The sequence below is a fragment of the Meleagris gallopavo genome, chromosome 6 (genome assembly GCF_000146605.3).
Source record: "Meleagris gallopavo isolate NT-WF06-2002-E0010 breed Aviagen turkey brand Nicholas breeding stock chromosome 6, Turkey_5.1, whole genome shotgun sequence".
In the NCBI taxonomy this organism is placed as follows: Eukaryota; Metazoa; Chordata; class Aves; order Galliformes; family Phasianidae; genus Meleagris; species Meleagris gallopavo.
This window is the reverse complement of record NC_015016.2, coordinates 45,887,121-45,912,564: the sequence shown is the minus strand read 5'-3', so window position 1 is coordinate 45,912,564 and position 25,444 is coordinate 45,887,121. Positions and strand designations below refer to the sequence as shown.

General features: G+C 37.8%; 1 protein-coding gene across 1 annotated transcript in view; it reads right to left on the bottom strand.

The window, feature by feature from the left end:
* DPY19L1 (dpy-19 like C-mannosyltransferase 1) overlaps positions 1–25,087 on the bottom strand; it is a 47,376-nt gene extending 22,289 nt beyond the window's left edge. Inside the window, 9 exon segments of the mRNA XM_031553988.1 lie at positions 197–296; positions 2,286–2,377; positions 5,248–5,305; positions 11,948–12,041; positions 13,463–13,583; positions 18,531–18,668; positions 19,283–19,370; positions 20,693–20,717; positions 24,980–25,087. Coding sequence (XP_031409848.1) covers positions 197–296; positions 2,286–2,377; positions 5,248–5,305; positions 11,948–12,041; positions 13,463–13,583; positions 18,531–18,668; positions 19,283–19,370; positions 20,693–20,717; positions 24,980–25,031 — 768 coding nt within the window. The 5' untranslated portion in view covers positions 25,032–25,087.
* Between the last annotated feature and the right edge of the window lie 357 nt (positions 25,088–25,444).

Genomic DNA, 25,444 nt, shown 5'->3' with positions numbered 1-25,444 from the left:
AAAAAGGCTTTTAAATGGAGCAACTTTAAAGACTAGGAAAAAACCTGGTGTGGTAAGTGGGGTGAATCTTCCCTGACAGCAACTCTAGCTGAAATGAAAGCATCAAGATAATTGTATACTCAATGGCTGCCTGTACAAAATAGTCAATTTGCTTAAAGTAAACAAAAAGGCCGTGTAGAGGTGAATATGGTCTTACCTGAGTTAAAAGAACAAACTGAGCAAACTGCCAGGGAAGCATGAAAAAGATATTAGAAACACACAGTGCAATCAAGCTTCCTTTATTAACATTCGGAATCCTTGGGAAAAAGAGACAGAATAGGTATCAGTAAGTTAAACTACACAGATATTTGCATATTATCAAGAAACACAAGAGAATGAATGGAATGAAAACAAAAGTTAACTTGGAAGTTAGCAAGCAATAACAATCTATGCAAAGTAACACTGCTCGAGTAAATTTAGTATCATTTTTCCTTAACTTCCCAAAAACAATAGTGCTAATGTGTCTTAACGATTTGATGAGTCACCCTTTTCCAAGCATGTATTTTTCTGAGAGCATGTAATGCAGGAATTCAAGCTGGAGCACTCTGTGTAGTCCACCTTCTTGTAGCAACTGCAGTCAGGTCACAACTATTTTTATTTCAGCCAGAATCACAATTATTCTCATAGAAGTCTGCATCTGACAGTGATTTCACTCTTTCTTTCTCTCATTTCTTCCGTATTTCCTCTCCACAACTTTTCGCCAGTGGTCCTAGCACAGGATTTCAGGGCAATGACAAATGCACAAAACTCACCTTAGACTGAAAACAGCCTGTTTTCCATCTCCTGCAGAAAAGTGTTTTTTTTTTAATTATTTAACTCTAGCTTAGAGATCATATCAGAAACATGCCATGATTCAAAATTCACACAACGTGGCCTCCAAAAGATTAGGAGATCATAAATATTCTGCTGAAAAGAACCCAAACTCAACAGATTACAGAAGCCTTGGCAAATTCTGTAAAGTTTTCTTCAGTTTCTCCTAAAAAGCCTTGAGATTAAATACTAGAAGTCATGCTGAGCACGAATCTAACATATTCTAGATTCTGTTTCAAAGATAGTTCTACATTTAGTCAGAAGACCAGCATACACGGTTCTTGAAGTAGGAACTCCAGCTGAAAATCTGAAAGTTAAGACTTAAAACATCGCGTCAACTTTTTGAAATCTTTCTGAAATGGCTAGACTAAATACCTTGCTTCTTCATTGGTCATTGGTAGGCACACAAGCTCCATTACTACTTCACACACCAGGATTTGAAGTAGTAGCACATCTATCTAATAAAAAGTGTCGTAGTTACAGATACAGAACATATACACTGGGATCAGTGTATTTAATTTCACTGGGTTTTGTTCCATTTAACTATTTAGCCTTAAATGAACATTTATCATTCAAATAATCTAGCAATCACTCTACAAACTATTCCTAATAATATTTTTAAAAATACTTTTGTATCTTTTATTTTGTATCTTTTTTCTTACCTAAAAAACACAAGATAGTGACAGATGAGAGTGAGCATTTTTGGTTTAATCACCAATAACTACAAGTCAGTATAATCTAATAAAGGAAAATCTGTGGTTATGCAAAGTTCAGCTAAAACATAAATACACTGCAAATCTGATGCAACAGAACTCAGTGGAAAACCCTTAGTATTAACAACCATGCTTATTTTTCAAACCAAAGGCAAGGCACAATCACATTGCAGGCCAGAAACAACCACAGAAAAGCAGGGCTAATGAACTCAGGGGCATCTCAGCATTATTATCGTTAGATTGCTTGAAAGACTGAACTAATAAACACATGAATTGCAAGAACGTAATAGCTCATGGGTGCTATTGTATTCGCCGTTTCATAGCATAAGCTTATTCTAAGTGTAATCAACATACCACTCTCCAAGAGGAACAAAACCAATTCATGGAGTATAGCTTGCTTTCCATGGGATAGAAGTGACATCAACCAAAAATTTTTTTTTTTTTTTTTTTTAATTCTGACACGTGTTTCCCAACATAGTAATTCTGATATTTATTTTAATCATGTCTTCCAAGTTGAAAAAATTTCCTTTTAATAAATGAGTAACATGACTACAGCTCTACCAGTGCAGCATCTGCAATGTAACAGCCACAGGAAAGTTTCTATGTTAATGATATTCCTATAGCATAACAATATCTAAATAAATGCATTTAAATATGTTTCCTCCCACATTCCATTTTTTTTTTTAACTCACTGTAAGAAGCTAAATATAAATTGAGAGGTACCTGAGAATATAGGTCAAAAGTAACATCTGAAGCACAAGGAATGGGTATGAGAAACTTTCACGAAGAGGGGGAGTCCACATGACACGAGTGCACTAAAAATAAGAACTGGGTTAGCTGATAATGTTTGGTGCTATACTTTCATAAAGCAATGCATCTGTATTTGAAAATGAAAGACCAAAAACTCTTCATTAAAGCAAACCCCAAACTACACAAGCTTCTGTGTACAAGCCAAAAAAAAAGAAAAATAAAAAGCCAACAGCACAATAAACAAATTAAATCAAACAGAACACCCTACAATAAGAAAACCAACAAGACAGGATGCAAAAAAAAGAAGGAGAAAGGATGCAGCTTTAGGACTTGAGGTCTATGATGCACTGTTTAACTAAAAGACAGATTACTACTCTCCCAAAATTAAGTGTGACAGATAGAGAACATCTGAGAAAACAGCCAGGAGAGTCTCTGCTCATGTCCGCTTCTGCTGAACTTAACAAGTCACTCAGGTAACTGGCATTATTCCCAACTTCAGGCAGTCACTTGCTACACTTACATGGACAACGTGAGTGGGGAGAGGAAAAGCCAACATGCTCCTCATCACATTAGATCATTTAGCTTACAAACATTTTACATTTCTAGCAGCAACAAGACAGAAAATTTTATGAAATCTGCTCTCCAGGATAGGCTAGTAAAACCAAACAAAAGTTTACAAAGCTATTCTAAATTGTTTCCTTCACTCTTTAGCCTACTGAAGTTAAAGATAATGCAATTAAATCAACTCAATATCTTCTTCATTAATTTATTTGGGTTTGTGACAAACAGGTCACCTACTTCACTGATATTCTGTCCCCTCTTTAGAAAATGTGTGCACATGGCAATAGTTATCAAAAAAAATTCTAACTTCAAAGTTAGGAACATTACTTAATACTAATTTTCTATCTTAAATCTATGTTCCTATATGATTAAATAACATCCTTCAGATTATTTCAATTTTACACAGAGTTCTTTCTGATGCATAAGCAGTCTACCAGCAGGAAATCATATTTTAAGTGGAATCTGTTGTTCAAAAAAACAACAAAGGAACACAACACACCAAACCACTCTAGGTCTGGATGAATGAAACACAATCACATTTAAATCCAAGGCTTACAAGTGAAGGTAAGCAAAATCTTTGATTACAACTACATAGCTAGTACCTAGATGGCTTTCACCCAACAGTTAGCAGAAATAGTTTGAACAAAACACATCTTCAAATTGTATTTACTTACTGTTGCAACAGCGAGAATTGTGCTTATCCTACTTAGTGTGCAAAATTTTTGCAAAACTATAAGCATGCTTTGACAAATTATTTCTGTAGCTTTTCTTCCACAAATGTAGCTTACACAATAGTATTAGCCACTCTCCTTTGTCTAATCCCATTTCCTTTAGCGACTTATCACTGTAGGACAAATAGCATTGAACCTGTGTCCAGAAAACACACAAACACAGCCTACAGGAGATAGGGAGATTCTCCTAGAGCCTGAAATTCCATTCTGCATTGTTGCAATCAGTTAGCATGATATAATCTGAAGTAAATAGAGCAACTTCAATGCTGAGAGCACCTAAGCCCCTCTACCTATCTTCTGTTGCATGCAAAACAAAGCTGACTCTGTAAGTAACAAAAGGCAAATGAGAATTAGAATAGGTTTGATCCCCCTTCCTCCCCGCAAAAAAAAAAAAAATAATTTTGATGTAAAATATATATATTTATAATATATATAATATATATGATGGTTAATATATGCTCCTGAAAGGACTGCTAAAAAGAGAGTTGTGTTCACAAATTGCAAGGAAGGTCAGCCAGAAGAGATGCAGAAGAAGCCTGGTAACTTCCTATCTTAAAGGAGGAAAATGAAAGGGTTGGTCCATTCAGAGACTTTACATGAAGGCTAACCAGGGGATAAAATTGTTTTGAGTACACAGCTTTGGACATAAGCATTATGGAAGAAGAAAACATTTCAAGGAGAGGACATTTTTGACATACCAATGGATAGAAAATGATTATCAACAGATTCACACTAAAAATGAGAAAGATTCTTTATTATGAAGGACAAAAACTTAACATAGACAATAATGAATTTATGAAACCTTACAGCACGTTTATACAATCTTGTCCCTTCTATTTTGATTCCCAAAATCTTAAAGACATTTTAAAAATACTGTTTTATCAAAGATATCACCAGAATCAGTACCATTTGATTATCTGCTTATTGTTCTGATATTCCACAAATGTTAAATTAATAGTGTAAAACAGGTGTTTAAAAATGTAAAAAAAATGCAAAGTTGTATGCCAATTACCATCAAAATTAGTACACATAATTGTGAAAGATTTGTGTGTGTTTCCTGTCATCTAAAGAGAGACGTGAGCTCTGTTACAGGGTGTCCAGTAGGACAGTAGAACTCACTGTGCCATAGCGTGGCAAAACAATGTATACTCTTGTCAGAGCTTTCCAGCAAAGGATAAAATACCAATTCCAAATTATCATCAAAAAAGAATGGCAGTAGTACAGGGGTTTATTTGCACTATGTGTATTCAAGAATTTCAGATAAAATACATAGCAATCTAAAGAAAACTTCCACTGTTTCTGAGGCTTATGCACATGATGCACCAATTATGTCCAATTATGTCTGGAACAGGGAAGAAAGATTTTGATGTTCTGAAACTTGAACTTCTTGTGCTAATAAGATGTGAATCTCAGAATAACTTCATACTTCCCTTCTGATTTTTATTTATTTTTTAAATCTAAAGTGATACATTACAGTGCTATCCATCATACAAATTGTAACCTATTTTGCATTCAGTAATGTCTTATTCCTATTAGCCTTTTACATTCATTCTCATTTAGATCAGCAGCATAATTATCTTTAAGGAAATGAGATCAATCTTACTCTTCAAAAAGAGGGAAGAAAAATAAGGTGGTAGTCCTACCTCTCCATGGTTGAAAAAGTAACACATCACGGTAATGAGGCCTCCTAGACGGCTCCCGCTGTGAAAAGAACATGAAATATAAATACAAGAGAACTTCCTAACAGCTGATGCTTCTTCAAAAATGCGGTGCATTTGCTTATAGGTAAGTTTACTGGGGAAAGCAAAAATGCTTTCGGGCACTGCAGAAAAATAATCTACATTGCACAAAAGATATTAAAAGACTAGCTAGACAGCTAGTGTTTACTCCAGAGCAGACACCTCTTCACACATCAACTCTCTTCTGCAGAGCACCAATTTTAATATAAATTATTTGTGAAGTTGCTCTTCTGCCTGTCACAAGCTTTGGTTTAGATCATTACATCAGCAATGAAAATGAACCCTACAGCTTTGACTTCTGGTGTTTAATCTGCTGTACGTAGAACTTGGTCCTAAGAAGTGCAGAGCATTTTTTTATTCATTTTTAAATTCCAAGCAGTATAAACAAAATATTTCTTCCCTAAGACACCGATCAGAAAACTTCAGAACCTTCATGCGCAATCACTCATAGGACTTTGCAAATATCGGTCTGAACTTAAGATCTTATTAGGACAATCAAACCAAGCATGGTAGCAAACATATATAAAAATGAATTCATACAGAAGAGTCAATGTAAGACACAGCCTAATTCTTATGTGCAGTACTGTGACACTGATGTGTAAAAGCTTCTTAAGCCCTTAAGGAATTTTTATAGGTTTCTAAATAAAGCAGATCTACGTGCTGAATAACAAGCAGCATGGAACCAACACTAAAACCCAAGACAGTACTTAGTTTTTCTCACCTGAAAATAGCACAGATAACAAATCTTTTCAAACAGATAAAACCTTATTACCAATGTTCTGTGACACAAACCAAGCAACCTTTTTGTGAAAAAAGAACTTGCATTTCTACTCTGAATTGGAAAGTACTATTTCTGCTGCTTAACAAAAGTATCAGCCAGCTGTTCAAGATTAAGGGGAAAAAAAACAACAAAATCTTTACATCCTCTCAGATCCTTCACCCATCACTAATGTGCAGACCAAACAGAATCACTGAGTCCTGGGATTAAAGATACCAACTGAGTGCTAAAACAACCTCCAGGAAACGTGCATTCTTGCATATAAAACGTAACCTTTTATTCTGCAAATACTAAGAGCATCAATACTTAAGCCCAAAATGATTAAATAAATACGCTTAATATTTAAATAAATAAATAAATTTTAGTTTTAGAAACAAAATTAAATGTTTGCTAAAAAAAAAAAAGAAAGAAAAAAGCCTTCAAGTTTTCCGCAAAGCTTTGACTGCGATGAAACATCAAAGCTTGGGTATCCAACCTTTCAGCCTGTCTGAGCAAAGAGGAATTGTCTTGGGCCACATATGAAATACATAGTATCATTGATACATGTAAGTAACAAATCTCTTTTTTCCAAACATATACTAACATTTTGAATTTTAATATTATCTGGTTTTGATTTTAACATAGAACATTACGGGATGAGGTTCAACAAGGCCAAGTGCCACTTTGGCCACAATAACCCCATGCAGCTCTACCGGCTTGGGGCTGAGTGGCTGGGTGAAGAAAGGGTGAAGAGTGCTGTGAAGAAGAAAGGGACCTGGGGGTGTTGGTTGATGCTCGGCTGAACATGAGCCGACAGTGTGCCCAGGTGGTCAAGAGGGCCAACGGCATGCTGGCCTGCATTAGAAATGGTGTGGCCAGCAGGAGCAGGGAGGCGATCATCCCTCTGTACTCAGCACTGGTGAGGCCGCACCTCGAGTATTGTGTTCAGTTTTGGGCCCCTCACTACAGGGAAGACATTGAGGCCCTGGAGCGTGTCCAGAGAAGGGCAACGAAACTGGTGAGGGATCTGGAGCACAAGCCTTATGAGGAGCGGCTGAGGGAGCTGGGATTGTTTAGTCTGGAGAAGAGGAGGCTCAGGGGAGACCTCATTGCAATCTACAGCTTCCTGAAGGGAGGTTGGGGTGAAGAGGGGTTTGGCCTCTTCTCCCAGGCAATGAAACAGGACCCAAGAAAATGGCCGCAAGTTGTATCAGAGGAGGTTTAGGTTAGACATGAGGAAAAACTTTTTCTCTCAGAGAGTGGTCAGGCACTGGAATGGCTGCCCAGGGAGGTGGCGGAGTCGCCATCCCTGGCAGTGCTCAAGAGGCGCCTGGATGAGGAGCTGCGAGATACGGTTTAGTGCTTGTGGTAGCAGTGGTGATGGGAGGACGGTTGGACTAGATGATCTTGCAAGTCCTTCCAACACTATGATTCTATGGTTCTATGATTCATTTAACTTATGTTACTTTCATGCCAAACAAAGCAGCCATTAAATACACCATTTGTTGAATCTACATATTCTGAGAAACAGTGAATTAATGCAAGTATAACGTGCACATTCCATAAACCTACCTTAAGCATGCCTGGATTAGCTAATTACCACACATTCAATGAGACGATTATCATTTGTATATTGATTATGTGGTCTTAACAGCAGAAACACTAATCAAATACATATCACTGCACTCTTCCCCCAACAGTATTCCACTGTCATTCACGCTCAAGCTATGCTCAATAAACACATGAAAAAATATTGCTAGAAACCATGTAATAATGTTAAAAGTTTACAATTAAGCAGGCCTGTTGGTTGGACATACTTAAGTCTAGAGTATTATGGATTTTTATTGTATTACGAATGCTTTAGAGCTATCTGCTATTCTACCACATGAGAAGAAATCAGATAATCAGATAATCTGCAGCACAGAATAGGGAAAAGCACCTTGCATCTTTTCCAGAAAAGGAACTGAACACATATAACTCTCTATTTCACAGAGTTCTATTTTGTATAGAGTAAGAATGGTTATTTTCTAAGAGTGCAATGCTATTGCATAGGAGATAAAGTTAATCCTTCCTACTGCCAATATAAAAAAAGACAACTCTTCTATTGAAATTCTCATATCACACTAAACTTGTGGAAGTACTTTCAGAAGGAGATGCAGGAAATTTATGGTTAGCTCCTTGAGATGCAGTATTTCACAATCATTTTACACTTTCTGTCCTTCAACTGCAAGAGCAGAAGGAATGGTAGAGATTCTTACAATTAAATAAAGTGCTTATCATATAAATACCATTCATTTGTCCATTAAAAAAACAAAAACAAAAACAACAATCTCAGAACAAGTTTTCAACATATTCCTTCAATTGTTGTAGGAGAGAATGCTCCTAAATCTGAAGCTGACAAACCATACAAGAAGATTCTGAAGTGTTTTTGACTAAGCAGTGGTTGTATTTCACACCATAGCAAACCCAGCTCATCAGCTACTTCTAAAGGCTCCCCTTCTTAACACTGGCCATATACAGAGTGACTGCTAGGACAGGGACATACAATATCTGGTCATCTTCTAAGCTGGGGATAAAAACTGGCTAGGGGAGTTAAACATTAAAAACAGTTCTAAAACAAACAAAAAAAACTATTGCTACAAAGCCAACTACATTTCTGCTTGCTGAAATCCTTGAACAACAGAGTACAGCATGTATAGATGTAAGAACACAAGCTAGATTAGAAAATAAAGATAAGAAAGTGGTTTTCCGCTAGCCTATCATCTTTCATCACCAGCTATAAGGAGACTAAAGGCAAATCAAGGCTGGAAGAAAAAGATGACATCTCATGAACACATGGGAAAAAAAAAATAGCTACAAAAAATATATAAGCTTGAGATGACTGTTGCTCACAAACTCAGAAATTATAGAATGGCTTCGGTTGGAAGAGACCTCAAAGAACATCTAGTTCAGATCCCATCTACGGTGGGCAGTGTTGCCGACTCCTATAACAGGCAGTAGATGAGGTTGTGCAGAACCCTTTCCAACCTTCTCTTCTTCCAGTTGGACAAGCCCAGCTCCCTCAGCCTATCTTCACAGGAGAGGTTCTCCAGCCCTTTGATTATTTTCACGGTCCTCCTCTGGACCTGTTCTAAAACCTCCACATTTTTCCTGTGTTGGGGGCCGCAGATCTAGACATGGTATTCCAGGTGGGGCATCACAAGGGCAGAGTAGAGGGGGACAATCACCTCCTTCACCGAGCTGGCCACTCCCGTTTTGATGCAGCACAGAATATGGGTTGGCCTTCCAAGCTGCAAGCACATACTGCTGGCTCATGTTAAATCTTTCATTCACTGGGACCCTTAAGTCCTTCTGAAGAGGACTTATCTCATGGAGCTCTTCTCCCAGTCTGTATACATACCTAGAATTGCCCTGACTCGAGTGCAACACCTTGCACTTGACCTTGTTGAACCTTACTAGGTTCAAATGGGCCCAGCTTTCCTGTTTGTCCAGGACCCTCTGGATGGCATCACAGAATTGTTCAGGTTGGAAAAGACCCTCAAGATCAACACGTCCAACCATAACTTAACCATACCACCCTAACTCTAACAACCCACTGCTAAATCATGTCCTGAGCACCACAAATGGTTTTTAAACACATTCAGGGATGGTGACTCAACCACCTCTCCAGAGAGCCCGTCCCAGTGCTTAACAATCCTTTCTGTGAAGAGGTTTTTCCTCATATCCAACCTAAACCTCCCCTGGCACAACTTGAGGACATTTCCCCTCATCCTGTCACCAGTGAGAAGAGACCAACCTCACTCTGCTGCAATCACCTTTCAGGTATTTGAAGAGAGCAATAAAGTCTCCCCTCAGCCTCCTCTTTCCCAGACTAAACAGCCCCAGTTCTTTCAGTCACTCCTCACAGGCCACATTCTTCAAGCCCTTCACAAGCCTTGTAGCTCCAGCGCTTTGATGTCCCTTCTGCACTGAGGTGACCAAACCTCAACATCCCTTCCTTTCGACATGTTAATTGCACCACTAAGCCTGGTGTCCTCTGCAAACTTGCTGAGGGTGCACTCAATCCCATCATCTATGTCACAGATAAAAATGAGTACCAGCCCCAAAACAGACTCCTGGAGGGACACCACACATCTTCAGCCTCCAGCTGGACATAGAGCCATTGACAACAACCACCCTGGCGGTGACCTTCCAAACAATTCCTTATCCACTGAATAATCCACCCTTCCAACTCATATCTCTCCAATCTAGAGATAAGGATGTGGCACAGGACCATGCCAAAGGCCTTCCACAAGTCCAGGTGGATGACATCAGTTGCCCTTGCTTTGTCCATCAGTGTTGTCACTCCATCATATAGGGCCAGTTAGACAATATTAGAGGATGGCTTCTCAACATCAAAAGAGCCAAGCACTACGAGCCAAGTACTTCCAGAAGTCACAAAAAAAACAATAACTAAAGATCATCTTAAGGGAAGAGAGCTACATCAATTCATAAGATTACCTACTTCACCACAGTAGAAAGGCATTGCTCTAGATTCAGTTCCTTTATTTTTTACCCTTGAGAAAAGCTTAGACATTGGCTTTCCTTGGCTTAGAGGAGCCTCTGAACCCATACAATATCTAAGCAGCTATCTAGATCTGGTATCCAAATATAAATGTCTCGAGAATAAATAAGGACAAAATCCTACCTGCAGAAAACTGCAGAATCACTTGTTATTTTTTATAATCCCAGCTGAAAGTAATTTATATTCTAGTCATCTTGACTACCTAAATTGCAGATCACTTATATTTACAATTGACCTGCTTAGGATACTCGAGAATTATCTGAGGAACACATTGCAAAATTAAGATAGAACTGAGTTTTCAATACACAAATATACGTAACATGGCTTTACACACATCTTCCTTTAAAGAAACATGGCAATTTAATGATATTAAGATTCAAAGTTCACCCACTTCCTCAAAAAGCGAGAGGTTCGTTTTCCACATTAGGGAACACAAACATACATTCTTTACCCCAAAATGCCTGACAGTTACACTAGGCAACTTCCTCTTTCCACTGTCGATTCAGCTCCCACTATGTGCTCTTTATCTGAATTTCACCACATGCCTCAGTGAGAGCAAGAGAACGCAAGGCAGTGAAGCCAGGGAAAGAAGAGGAAAAACAATCACATCTATTGGAGGAAAATGTAGCAGCTTTTTGCATTTCTGCAAAATTGGCAAATGAAAATAGAGGTACAATATTTCTGCTTCTATTTCTCTGCTGAACATGGAGCCTATTTTATATACGAAAGAATCTTACAGTTCCTGAAATTAAAAGACAGATACTGAAAACAGAAATCCAGTGAAAAAGGGAAGTATGTCTGCAAAATAACAGGTCACCTTCCAAAACATTTTACCCCTTCCGTTATATTAAAATTGAAGGAAATTCAGTACCACTGGAAGAAAAGCATTGTAAAAACTCCAGTCTTGGTTAAAAGTGCAGTATTATTCAATGTATTTTTTTTAAGCATGAGTTACATTGATAACCTTAAGAGCACAGAAATACAAAAACTGGTTTAAAAGCACCATAGTATATAGTTTAATCCACAACCCAGTGGTATCAACATTATACCACTTCACTGAAATCTCCTGTAAGTTTTTGTAGTAACATCAGCATATATTTTAATAAACAATATTGTTTATCCTAGTAATTTTTAGTGATAATGTAGTAGCATTTTTATTGCAATGTACTGTACAAACAAACAATAAATCCTCAACATATTTTAGCATGTACTTTTTCTTTGTTTGTTTTACTGTAAAAGCAAACTGCTAATATCAGTTAAATAACTCAGTTCAACTGCCTTACCTGAGGTATGTGCCATATATGAAGAACAGTGACATCATCAGTCCATTCAAAAGAAAAATCACAGCAACATAAAAGGAAGCAGGATCTCCCCACCCTAATAAACAAACAGCAAATATACATGAATGGTCATATAGTTTAGAGAACAAAACACAATCATTATAATAAAGAACACTGCTAACTTAACATATTTACAGAAAGGGTAAAAAAAAAGTCACAAAGATTACTGGAAAGATTAAATGAAAAGATTGCACTCCTAAAAATAAGTAAGTAAATTTAGAAAGGGAGAAAAAGGCATAGTATTTGGGCAGGAGGGAAGCACTGCCTACAAAAAGACCTGAAATGTATAGAAAGGATAAGCATGACCATAGCAACATTCTCTAAGATGTTTTGACTTTATAAAGGCTTTTAGATCCAGTCTGTATTCCCTCTACTCTCACTTCAGGCATAAACGTATCTTTAAATGTATCACACACAATGCTCTGAGCTTTTTCTTCTTTCATTAGTTGCCAAGAGATGTTCTAATAATGCACATCTTTCAATTTACTCATTCACAAACACTTCTGTGTTCACATGCCTATCCTTTTTCTCTTATTATTTCTCCAGCCTCTAATAATTTCTGCACAACAGCTTAAAAAGCCTTGCTTACTATAGAGAAGCTAGCAAAACTTCAGTCTGGTACACAGAAATGTTTATTCAACACTGTTGAAATTACAGCAGAAAAAAAAAAAAGATGATGATGATATGCTCACGAAACTTGGTAGCTTCAATAGCTGTAGGATTTGGTTGTTGGTGGCTTTTTGTGTTTTTACTGTTGCTGTTTTTTAAAAAACACCAGTAACAGTAATTTAATTTTGTCACAAGCAGTAAACAACAAATAAATGTGTAAGTGAACCATTCTGAAGAGAGTTTGTATAGTTTTGTGCAAAGAAGAAAAATATCGATATGTGACCACACAAAGACAGTTGAAATGACAAAATGAAACAACTTTACAAACTGACTGTAGAATGTCTCGACTGTGTTTCTCAGCAAAGTACTTCCATTGCATAACGCTTAGCTTAAAAGACAATGCCTTACACATTCAAAAAAGAATTTTTAAAAAAGCTAGAAAGTGGCAGCATCCAAGGTTTGGTATCAAATCCAAGATATGAAGTCTGAATATTAGGTCACAACACAAAATACTGTCCAAAAGGGAGCCTTGTAGTTATCTTTTTCCCTTCCCTCTCTACTCCTCACATTCTGTTATGAAAAAAAACAGAGAGTAAGTTTTTGTCTTAGGACAAATTGAAGATTCTACAGTAGCTACAGAAATTCCATGCATCCAATTGTAACAGGAGATCTTATAACAGCACAATATTACACAGGCTCAGACTCTATACACATTTGAAGGGCACTATAGGAGTTCAGCCTAGATAGGGGCAACTATCTAACAAACAAAGCCCACATTCTACTCGCTGGTGTTCTTAGAAACTACAACAAAATGCTTGCAGGAAGGAAGTAAATCAAAACGCAACTCACCCTCACAACTTTCAACAGGACTAAGATCTTTTCCTCTGTTTACCGTCCAACACATCTTTGTTGGCACGCCAAGGAAATCCATAACAGCGGTATATATGCGGTACCAGCTGGCAAGGACCACCTAGGTGGGAAAAAAGGATTAGAAGTTTCTGAAAACAACACCTGACACAGAAAACACCAGTATTTTACACACACAGAAAAACTGTGACTCATCTCACAGCAAAGTCATTGGATAAAATTACCAAGATGCTCTGTCAGATATAACAGACTTACAGAGTTCATAAATAAATAACGTGGCCATTCCAGTTAAGCTGCTCTGAAAGTTATAACCCAAAGGTCCCTAGACTGAAAAGATATTTTACCACTGCAGCATGATTGGTCCCAGACAAAAAAAAAAAAAACGTACAGGAAGTATGATTCCACCTATTCTTTCCCTGCACAACTAATAAAACTGTTATGTCACATCTTTAAGAAGGATACGAAGGGAATACAATACAGGGAATAATAAATTGATCTCTGAGAAAGTGTGCATTAGGCTTATGGAACAAGGTTTTGGTAGCAGGGGGCTGCAAAGGTGGCCTCTGTGAGCACAGCCAGGTAGCTGCCCCATGTCAGATGACAGCCAGATCCAGTCAGCTGCCAGTGAGCTGCCACAGGCCAAGGCTCAGCCAACAGCAGGTAGAAGTGGAGGAGGCAGTTGTTCTTATTCTGCTTTCAGTTATCACTGAAATAGCTACATTTCATTAAATGCTATAGTCTGCTATCATTAGGTAATAAAGTAAACATAGATCATGTTGAAAGTAATGCCTCCTATTTGTTCCCATGGAAACTAAAAGAGATAGAAAAAGCACAATAACACTAATTGATAGAGCAAATTCTCAGCTACAAAACACTGTTTTTCAGCATAGTCACCACCATTAGCTACACATTTTCACCAGCAATGAACAAGAGCCTCACTGTAGGCAGGCTCACTGTATTCACACACTCTGGTCTCCATTAATGTTCAGCAAGCTACAATGAATGTCAATGGGTCCATTTTTTCCACATGACAGAATTCAATTCCACATCTTTGCTTCATACACACTTCCATGACAGACTGCTTCACATAAAATGTCAATTCCCCTCCTGCTTGTACGTTCTCTTCAAGCACCAGAATGCTTGAAGGTCTGTGATACCACAGTGAGGTATCCCAGGACACTTCCCTTTTCCAAGCTAAATAGGCTGAGCTTCTTCAACCTTTCTTCATAGGAGAGGTGCTCCAGCTCTTTGACCATCTTTGGGATTGTCCTCTGGACTCAACCCAACAACTCTGCATCCTTCCTGCAGTGGGGGCCCCGGCATCACAGTGGCAGAGCAGAGGTAGAGAAATTACCTCCCTCACCCTGATGGCCACTCTTCTTTTGATGAAGCCCACTATCTTTCCAGGCTGCAACAGCAGTCAGGCTGAAGGAACCAGACCTGTTCAATCTGAAGAAGGCTCCTGGGAGACTTCATTATGGCTTTTCAGTATTTAAAGAGAGATTATAAATATGAGGGAAATAAACTTTTTTACAGGGCTAGATAGCAATAAGACAAGAGGAATGGTTTTAAATTAAAGGAGGGCAGATTTAGATTAGATGCTGGGGAAAATGGTGGTGGTACAGGCTGTCCAAGAAGTCGTAGACATCCCATCCCTAGAGGTGTCAAGTTGGAAGGGGCTCTGCATAACCTGATCTACTGCCTGTTTTAGGGCTTAGCAACCTTGTCCATGGCAGAGGGGCCTGAACTAGGTGATCTTCTGAGGTCTCTTCCAAGCAGTCATTCTATGATTCTAAAGAATTCTGAGACAGTTTTCAGTTGCACTCAGTGACAGGACAAGAGCCAATAACCATAAGCAGAAATACAGGACCCTCCAGTTACACATAAGATTTATTTTATTTTTATTTATTAAGATGGTCAAACACTGGAAGCCCAGTGAGGTGGAGATACTCCAAACCAAATCATAGATGGTCCTTAGCAACCTGCTTCACCTCCCTTAAAACAAAGTGGTGCTACTAAGTGATGTTCAGACATCTCTTCATTCAATTTTTCTGCAATTCTATGGTTAGATTATCTTTTCAAACTAGAGCTCTAGACATCATAACTCAATTTGTCCAATTGTCTTCACATTCCCATAATGTAAACCTTGCATATTCAAAATATAGCTACACCTTTTTGTTTAGACCCATACTCCTTGCCTTAACATCATGTCCTGCAAAGTACACCATCCTGAATTCCTGAGGGTTTCCTGAACATCTGTGTCCTGGCACTGCTGATTGTGCATATGTGTATACAAATGAGACACTCACCCCTACTCCACATAAGCAATAACAGGACTTGGAACCAACACCAAATCATTTCTCTTAACACTTAAGTGTGGTTGTACACTGCCAACAGAATGCAAATAGAAGCTTAGAGACATCTGTCCAGCATACTTGCATCACCAGCCCTGAAGCTGACTTTACACTGAGCGAATAAAGCATTCTTGCTGAACAAATCCTGCATAAAAAAATTACAGCTTAATCTTTTTATGTCACAAGTGCTTATGTCAGCTGCAGATGTTATTACACATGAATACTCCCTAACCCCAGCCTCCCCACTCCCAAGACTTTTACTTACTTCATACAAAGAACAGAAACATCTTTGCCAAAAGCTACTTCACATGAACCAGTTCAAACGTGAGCATGAAAATGGAAGCAAGCCAGTAGCACAAAATTGCTAGGTCAATTAGAACACAGTGGCATTTCTGGAATTTGTACTGTATTGTATTGGATAAGTCAGTAAATGCAGAACTTGGGAAAGAAAAGACTGGCTGTTAGACCCAGGATAGCCTCTATGGGCCAGTCCTCTGCTGTTAAAGACCACGTAGGAAAGTTGATCCCTTTTACCAGTTGCCACTGATTAAGACTTAACCCCAATCTACAAGGGTCTTTGAAACACTCATTTCTCCAACTCAGATTTTCATCACTACTGCCACACACAGAAATACCTCCTGTCCTATAAGGGTGAACAGCCAGACAGCAAACTGCTATTAGCATGAAATTAACACATTACCTCTCTGTCACTTTCCATCACTCACTATAAAACTACTGGAAGAGCCTTTACTACTATTAAAATTCAGTTTTAATGCCAGCTATTGCACCAAATAAGCTAGAAAGCTCCTAAAAATTAAAATGGAAGTGAAACACTCCCAAAAAACATAACTGGCTACTGGGTATCAGGAGGAAAAAAAAAAAAATTCACTGTCAAGAGATAAATCCACAAAGTACTTTCCTACCACCTATCACAAGTCAAACTGGATAAATCTGGAGAACAAGCTTTAAAAGTCAAGTTGCTCCTATCAATTACTTTTTAGATGCAGTTACACAGAAACAAGAAAATTCAAGAAACAAATTTAAGAAAAGGGCAGTGAAACACTTGAACAGGTTGCCCAGTGAGGCTGTGGATGCCCCCTCCCTGGAAGCATTCAAGGCCAGGCTGGATGGGGTTTTGAACAATCTGGTCTAGAGGGAAGTGATCCTGCCTGTAGCAGGGCGGTTGGAATTAGATGAGCTTAAAGGTCCCTTCCAAGCCAAACCATTCTGTGCCTCTATGATATCGTGAAATATTTACACAGAAGCTAGATATCAAGTATTAAGTGACTAAAAGGAGCCGAGAGGCCACTGCCTGCTTTTCATGCCCACATAGGCACAGAAAAGATGAATGAACTCGTAATGTATCACCAAATTCAATGTGGCACTAAGAACCTAGAAAACTCCAAATGAACAGACAATCCTACATATTTTGCACAGCAATCTACTAAATGTTTTAACAGAATGTCAGCCATCGTATTTCATCACTCTCGTTTTGCTTTCAGCATCCAACATACCATATTTCATGGTGATACTGAGGATTCTGTTAAGAGTAAGTTCACTTGATCAGTTACCTTTGTCTTTTCCATGTCAGATTGTAGCTGAAGTCAATACATCTTTCTCAGCTAAAGAGAATATATTATTCAAATGCAGCACACATTGGTAACACTGCATTTCAAGAACTGAATTGCAATCCCTTTGGAGTTAAAAACAAACCAACCAACCACAAGACACAACAGAGGATACCAGAAGCATTAGTCTATAGCATTGACTTCTTCCTTAGCAAGGAAATAAAAAGCAAAACAAACTGCTAAATGAGAGTTGCATACATGTATGTTAGCCAGGAACTCTTACACATGTATTTCCTGGAAGCTGCTCACAGAGCAGGAGAATGAGTATAAATGCTAGTAACCAGGCAATTACAGCCACTATTAGTCCCTGATTCTCCAAGAAATAAGTTGTTCCTGACACACAGAATTATATAAAGGAAGATTAATCAGAGGAGTTTCCCCTTTGCAAAATGTTTGAGAGACAAAGGCAACATCGTAAGAGAGAAAAACATTTCTGTAATTACTGACATCTCCTTAGTGACAAAAAAAAACAGACTAAAAGCTTTATCTAATCAGGTAACAAGCACATACAAAACAACTGCAATTAGTCTTCTAAAGAGGAATTTATTTTGTTGTGGAAGAAATTCCCACCACTCTTGGATTTAAGGGCCACAGTAAACTCTGATTAATCATTAGTTCGCTATCCTATACAAAATGCAAGCCAAAACAATCTCTCAGTATCTTTATCCCTGCAGCCATTGTCACATACCACTTTCACTTCATATGTCCTATTTCCTGAAGTGCACAAAGTCAGCAACCTACTTCCAGAGCTAAGAAAACGAGGCTAGAAGTAGAGAGCTGGATTGCAACTGTAGGGCACGATATACTAAAATGGTCAGATTATTCACCTTTGATTTGAAGTACATGACCGTTTGAGAACACTCAATAACAATGGCAATTGACCACAGCATACAAAGTTACTTTCAGATATTAAATTTGAAATACAATATCCCAGCTACACTTTATTATTCAATCTATCTTTACAACTGCACTTTCCACGGTAACATTTCTTATAAATTTATAATCAAGTCTAAAGAAACCAAAGATTTCTCAAATCTTTGAGAATCTTGTTGTTAAAACACAGCTTACCTCCGGGTAAAGATTGAACCTTTGTAAGGTGTTAATCACTAAAGGATATTCAGTTAGTCTGTCATTCATAATTTCACACAGTCCATTCCAAAATGATGGTGCTTCAATAATGATCTTGAAATAGGAATAATAAAGACCCTACAAGGGGAGAAGAATGATTATTTATGATTAGAGAGGTCATATCTGCTTCACAAATCACCATGTACAAGGTTCATTTTTAAAAGGAATTTTGTATTTCTAAGAAGCAGGACAAATTGACCCAAGAAGACTTCCCAATTTACCAAATCCTTTCTATCAGTGTTATTGAAACAACGTGGGTTTCCTTCCATTTTGTTTCATGACACATCAGAATCTCTCATTTGTTTAGTTAACTATGCACTAGCAGTATTTCATAGTTCTCAAAATAAATAAAAGCTGCCAAAAAAAAATACACATATGCAAACATTAATTAAAAATGACTTTCAGACTCTTGCAATGCCACATTTTTAATCAAAGCTACTCCACAAGATATTTGCAGATTTGTACTTTAGATTCTCTATAATCATATTTTTCATTCGTATTTTTAAGCAAACTGTGAAGAGAAAAATTCACAATGACCAGCAGAGAGAAATGTGAAAGTGTAATGTATGTTAGTTACAAGGCAGAAAAATATTTTACTTATCCAGAAGGTATTAAGAAATTTGGTAAAACCCATGATCACGAGATCATGAATTTTTCCAATCATTTCATCTTTTATTAAGAGATAATCTAACCATTTCTGTGCGAAAAGCCATTTCTCTTTCTAGTGTTGACAGGTGAGAAAAGTGACGATCATTTTCAAACAGAGTTGTTATGTGCCACCTGTTTAAATAAAAGCAAAAAACAATGAAAATTCAATGAAGTTTTAGAACCTGTATTAAGTCATATATACTAAAAAAGAGCTGGTAACACATTTACTGAGACCCAAAGTCTGCTTATAACCTGCTATTTTACTCAGATGTCGTATCAACATTCTCTTCTATTCAGATAATTTTAACTAGAAAAAAAGATGAATCCATAGACAACTCATTAAATGCTATTATGGAATTAGTTACCATACTCAAATGCATTTTAACAGAAGTGTAGACATTTAAAGATAAAAAGTGCAATGCTATTCAAATTAGCAGGAATACATTTTAGTAAATAAAATTCAAGTACCTGACAAATAAAAAAGAAGCACAGACTAGAAACTGGTGGAACTACTATGATGCATATGTAAGCAGTGTTCATTTTTTCTATTTTTTTCCATTACTTTTTAATTCAGATATCTGTGATTATATATAGAAATTACCAATGTTACTTAAGTAAAGATGAAACTAGAAAATTAAATTTAAAAAATAGGAGAAATGCAAATAACTGGAGGCAAAATTTGTCCAAGTGAAGCTTCCTCATTGGAAAGGATGGAATTAAAAAAAAAAAAAGGGCAAAGCATTGCACGCAATCCTCCTTTGGAATACAAATTATCAAGAAACAGGCTACCAAAAATCAATAGCTCTTCTTGAGCTAAGAAGCAAAAACACAGTGGCAGAAATTGTTACTTTTTATCTCTACAAAAGCAGCTGGGTGAAAATCACTATAGAAGCCATACTGCTCAAGGTCTAAAATACAAAAACTGAAGGTGACGCTTAGGATGGAACCTGAACCACAGTAATTACACGGACAAAAGTTAGTTCAAAATCAATTTCTCTGTATACAAAGAAACCATTGGCTAGACAAAGGTCAAAGAAAATATAACACAAGACTGAAAAATTAAAGCAAATGTAAATAAGCAGAATGGAGGAGGTTGAAAGGATTTACCTGGACCTTCAAAACCCACTCAGGTTAAAAAATAAAAGTCTGCTACAGGAAATGAAGCTGCTGAATTTGCATAGCTAAGCTATGACTCCTGTCCATCTCTTCCAACTCAAGATATTCTACAAGTCTAATAATTTACCATCTGGAAAGGAGGCTTCACTCTTAGCTGAATAAGCTTAAGGAAGCTTTCAAAACAGCTTCATAAAAACAGAATTACGTATCTTAGAGGTGACAACTTGGTTTTGAGAGGAAAGATCTAAATATAAATTATCCGAATAGCTTGTCTAAATATAAGTCAAAATGACACTTTGAAGTATCACATTACCCTTAAACAGTAAATAGAATCTTACCAATGTAGGACTCCTGCAAAAGCAGCTGTAAAGGAAACAAAAGATGTCAAGTTACTCAAATGTTTAAATCACAGAACATTAAATCATGTTCTTTTAAATAATTACAGTACTACTTCAGAGGTGCTCAGAAGGTACTCAGCCTCCAGAGCAGCAGCAGAATAGGACATCTGAATTAATTTTCATGGGCAGCTCTTTGAAAATCTGAAATCATGCCAATGACATTCAGCAATACGCAGTGTTCCCACCTGTATCATGCATCATTCAACGTGATCCATCAGAATCTAAAATACCCATTTCAGCTATGAAGAAACATAAGGGAGTGATAAGCACGGGTAAGTTATACATAGCATATTTTGAACATTTTTAAGTTGTCAAACCAAGTCTAATTGAGACTGTAATTGCTGAAAATGGTAAGTGCTGCCTGTAATAGCGTTCCATTTGACCATTTTGAGACTATCTGCATTGTTGTCACTTAGTTGCAGAATAAGAAGGTAATCTGGAGGAACAATGGACGTGAAAAATCGTGATAAAGTGGGGGGTGAACATCGTACAACTCTGACGTTCTGAGCACTACAAGATCCAAAGAGATCAGAAACCACTCTACTTTGCATGAGCAGCATTCCCACTGCATCCAAAGTTCACAGTGGAAGAAAACGCAGCACGAGCAAGGAATGAACAACAGACCTCTGTCTGGCACTTCTAGACTGAAGTGTCCTGGTTGCTCCCTGTGCACACAGTGCCTCTCTGCCATAGAAAGGTGAGGCTGACAGGTGGCCTTCAGCCCCAGGCAACCTTTGTGGCTGAGGGTCCCGTTATTTACACGGGTTACATGGAGCAGAGGGGCCGAGAGGTGCTGAGTCCGTGCCTCTCTCCAGGGTGCTGATCCCCACACCTCAGGAGCAGCAGGCAGGAGGGCTGGGCATGGCCCAGGTCGCATGTACAAAGGGGAACTTACAGCAACTACCTCCTCGCTCACAGACACTGCAGTCAGAGAGCTAATGAAGGCACATCTGTTCAGACTGCATAGACATGTACGATGGTTTGTTTCTGGCAAGAAGCAGGAACAACAGGAAAAAAGTCATTTGCAAGCACCAAAACTGATATGGAGAGAGGAGCGGACTGAATATCCCCTTGGTGCCCCAGTATACATTTCCAAGGCACACATTCCTCTAACACAGAGCCTGGAATTGCTGCTGCCATCAGTGGCAGTGCTTGTTATTCTTGTCACTACATGTGACAGCGCAACAGGCTATGTTCACCGACTTCAATTTTAATGATAAAGCTTTGTATACAAAGATAAGTGAAATGAAAATGGGTAAGACAGAAAAAAATTGCTAAGATAAAAAAAAATCCAAGAGAAAAAAATATATTTAACTACCTGCCTCTAGAATCATAAGGGAAAACATTTACTTCAAGCTACATATTTTTACATACTAGCTAACTAACAATACCACTTTTAGACTTTCTTAAAGAGTGTTTCTACTCCACTTCAGTTGTTTTCTCAAATAGAGGCGTGGATACCCATTAAAAAATGAACAGCATAAACTTTCTTTTAGATTTGTATCTTTTTTACATATACTTTCTAGGAAAAAAAATAAAACAACAGAAGGATTTCTCAGTACAGTTCTCAATAAGTGGAATTCAATGTCTTACGCTTTCAGCAGCTGTCTTATTTTTTATACTAAGAATATCTATATTAGTTCCCATGGAGAAGTAGGAAGTTATTTTTTTCAGAAAGGCAGATGATACGTGGAATTTCAGGTAAGCACATTAGCTATAAGAGCAACACAGCAAACCACACTTGATAAACAAGCATGTTTTGCAACAATTATGCAGAAAGAAACAGAAGAGTCTCTACCTTTTACTTATTACCCAGAACCACATTTGCAGGCAGAAGAAATAAGGCATCATTTCACTTCTCAGCAACATTTTTAAGATTCCCAATAAAATCAGATGCTGAAATAAGTTTACATATATACTCACACATACTCCAACTATGAAAAAAAAAAACATCTATTTTGAAACAGATTACATGTTAAGTAAGTATGTGCAATAGGAGTGCAATAAATGCACATTAGCTACTGATACTGTTCATGACCTCGGAATTCACAGTTCCAAATATGCCAAATACACAGTATTTTCAGCTTAGACATAAATCATCTATTTATAAAGCAAATGATATTTCAAACACAAATGTCCACTTATTTCATAGAGAAAACAGTGTGTTCAAATCTTATTCTTCCCTCCTGTAAATGTTGCATTTAAAAAATCAATCCAACAAGCGTAAATACATTCAATCAGAGCTACTTTCTAAGAACACCAAATGTCTTCACAAAACTTCCCACTATTACTCCTTTGTATGTATAAAAAGAAAACCTTCTACAATCACTCAGAAATTCAAGTAATTACTTAGATTTAAAAAGTCAATGCACAAAATTCATAGACTTGCATTACCAGTCCAAATCTACACCTGTCAACAGATGGCATCCAGATGTACAATAAGCTAGTTTCTAACGGAAAGTACACAGATCAGTTCTCTTAAAATTACCATCCTTTGGTCCCACTAATGTCTGGGAAGGGAAGAGAAACTAGAGTCCTAACATTAGAAAGACACATAAAACTACAGTGTACCTGAAGTTGCTGATGCCATTTTATTTCCCTATGTAAGAATCACAAAAAGCAAAGCATATGATCAGATTTTTGTAGGCTGAGGTTATTTTGTAAAATCTGATAGTTCAGTCTTCCTGTGTTTATCTGTATCCTGTGTTTTCTGTTCTAAGAAGGGCAATGTGAAAGACATAAGAGATGCAATCAGGTTTTGAAAGTTGGATACTGAAGAAAGAAGCCATTCTTCAAAAGCTGTGATATACACAATTCATTTCCCAAGAGAACAATAAGCACTAAGACACAGCAATACAAAAGGATACGAAACACAAGTTAAACTGATTAATACTGTCCACATTTCCAAAGGGACCAGTGTAGGAATACAGGACAACAGGTAATAACAAGAACCATCTCAGCATGGGCTGTTTCTGCCCCTTACTCAGGATGTTCCACTCTGAGATTCCACACAATCAGAATTAGGCCTAAATCCAACAGTCATTAAAAAAGCATGGCAAAAGCATTGTAGAAGAATGTTCTTGAAAATCTGACAACTTTAACATGGCACCTATGTTAGACTTAATCTTTAGAGGAAAAAAATGACACTCTATAACAACACTAGCTCCGATTGCAGAAGCTTCTCTTTACAAAACCTGGACCTTGAAGTCAAAAAAACCCAACAAATATTCAAATAGCACTAAAACTTAGTATTTTTACAGCCTTTACTACTGCAAATACCACACTGCTATTTATAACAGACTCACTACTACTGGTCCATTAAAAGGAGCTATTTACAAATAGCTCCCTGAGGCATTCAGCTGGCTACCTGAGTTTTGCAGCCAAGTTCAAACTCCAGAAATTATAAGGCTCTCTACCTAATCTGGTCTCAAATTTCAAACAAATGAAAGCATTCTTCCACTTCTGACCATCCTTAAACGTTTCTGTGTCATACAAGCAACTGTTAGTCTAGGAAATGCTGAATAAACAGAAGTTAGCAAAGCAATTCAGGAGCAGTTTATTCATCAATTACTTTGTACTCTAAGTGTTGCCTTTCTGCCATTCCTTTGCAAGGTAATTCATCAAACTGAAGAAACTCCCTCTGGCAACAAAGACCACTGGCAGTGTCATCAATACTGCCAGCATCATTGGAATTCCTCGACAGTCTTTTAATACACCTTTTAGAGAACAGATAACTCTGCATCTGTTAAATATGCCATTAATAACATCTACTGACATCAGGAATGCATTTTTTATATAATTTTGCAAGCACTTTGGATGCTTTTTTCAAGATTTTGGCCATTAGCCATTTTGCCATTTACTCCCAAATATTCCCAGAGATAACATTTAAATTTACATCCCCTGCCAGCTTTAGGTTCTTCCAGCCTTGCAAAACAAGCTGGTCTGACTAATTACTTACCAACAGGTTTTTTTCTTCGTAATTAAGAACCGCATAGGGGAGATCTATAAATCTCTCGTGAACAACCATTTTCAAGCAAATGTCTTGACATCACATCAACTGCTGTACAAACTTAGACAAAATGATAAAGGAAGGTACTTCCCTTCCCTTTTTCAGGGAAGCCGGGTTATTTTTTTTTCTTTTCAACTCACACTTCTGAATATATTTTGATACAACTTACAGCTGCAGAAAAAAAGGACATGTCTCCACAGCATATTCCTTCTACTTACCCAGGATGAAAGTGAGCCATATCTTGCTGTCAGCTCTTACAATGGCGCCCATTCCATCATTAACAAATGCTGTCAAAAGAAACCAAGTATTTTAAGCATCGCTTGAGAACAGCCTCTGTGAATCGGTTCAAACTTTACAGCGTTAGCGTGCTGCAAAAAGAAAATCTCAACCAGACTTCAGAAGCGCCGCAAGAATTTCATACAGCGAGTATGAAGTCGCTGTGCAAACATCACGGACAGCCTTACCATCACAGGGAGACTATTCGGGAGAACACACGAACCAGCGGGTTTTTAAATCCTGAGATAACTTTTACAAATTAACTGGTGAAAAGGGGAGTCGGGCGCATCCACGATTCGCTCACACGGGTCAGACTTTTACAGCGCGAGCCACCCTCCATCCTTCCAACCCGGAGGCAAGCAGGCAACGCGGAGGCGCTCGGCACAGCCCGTCAGCGGGACCGCCGT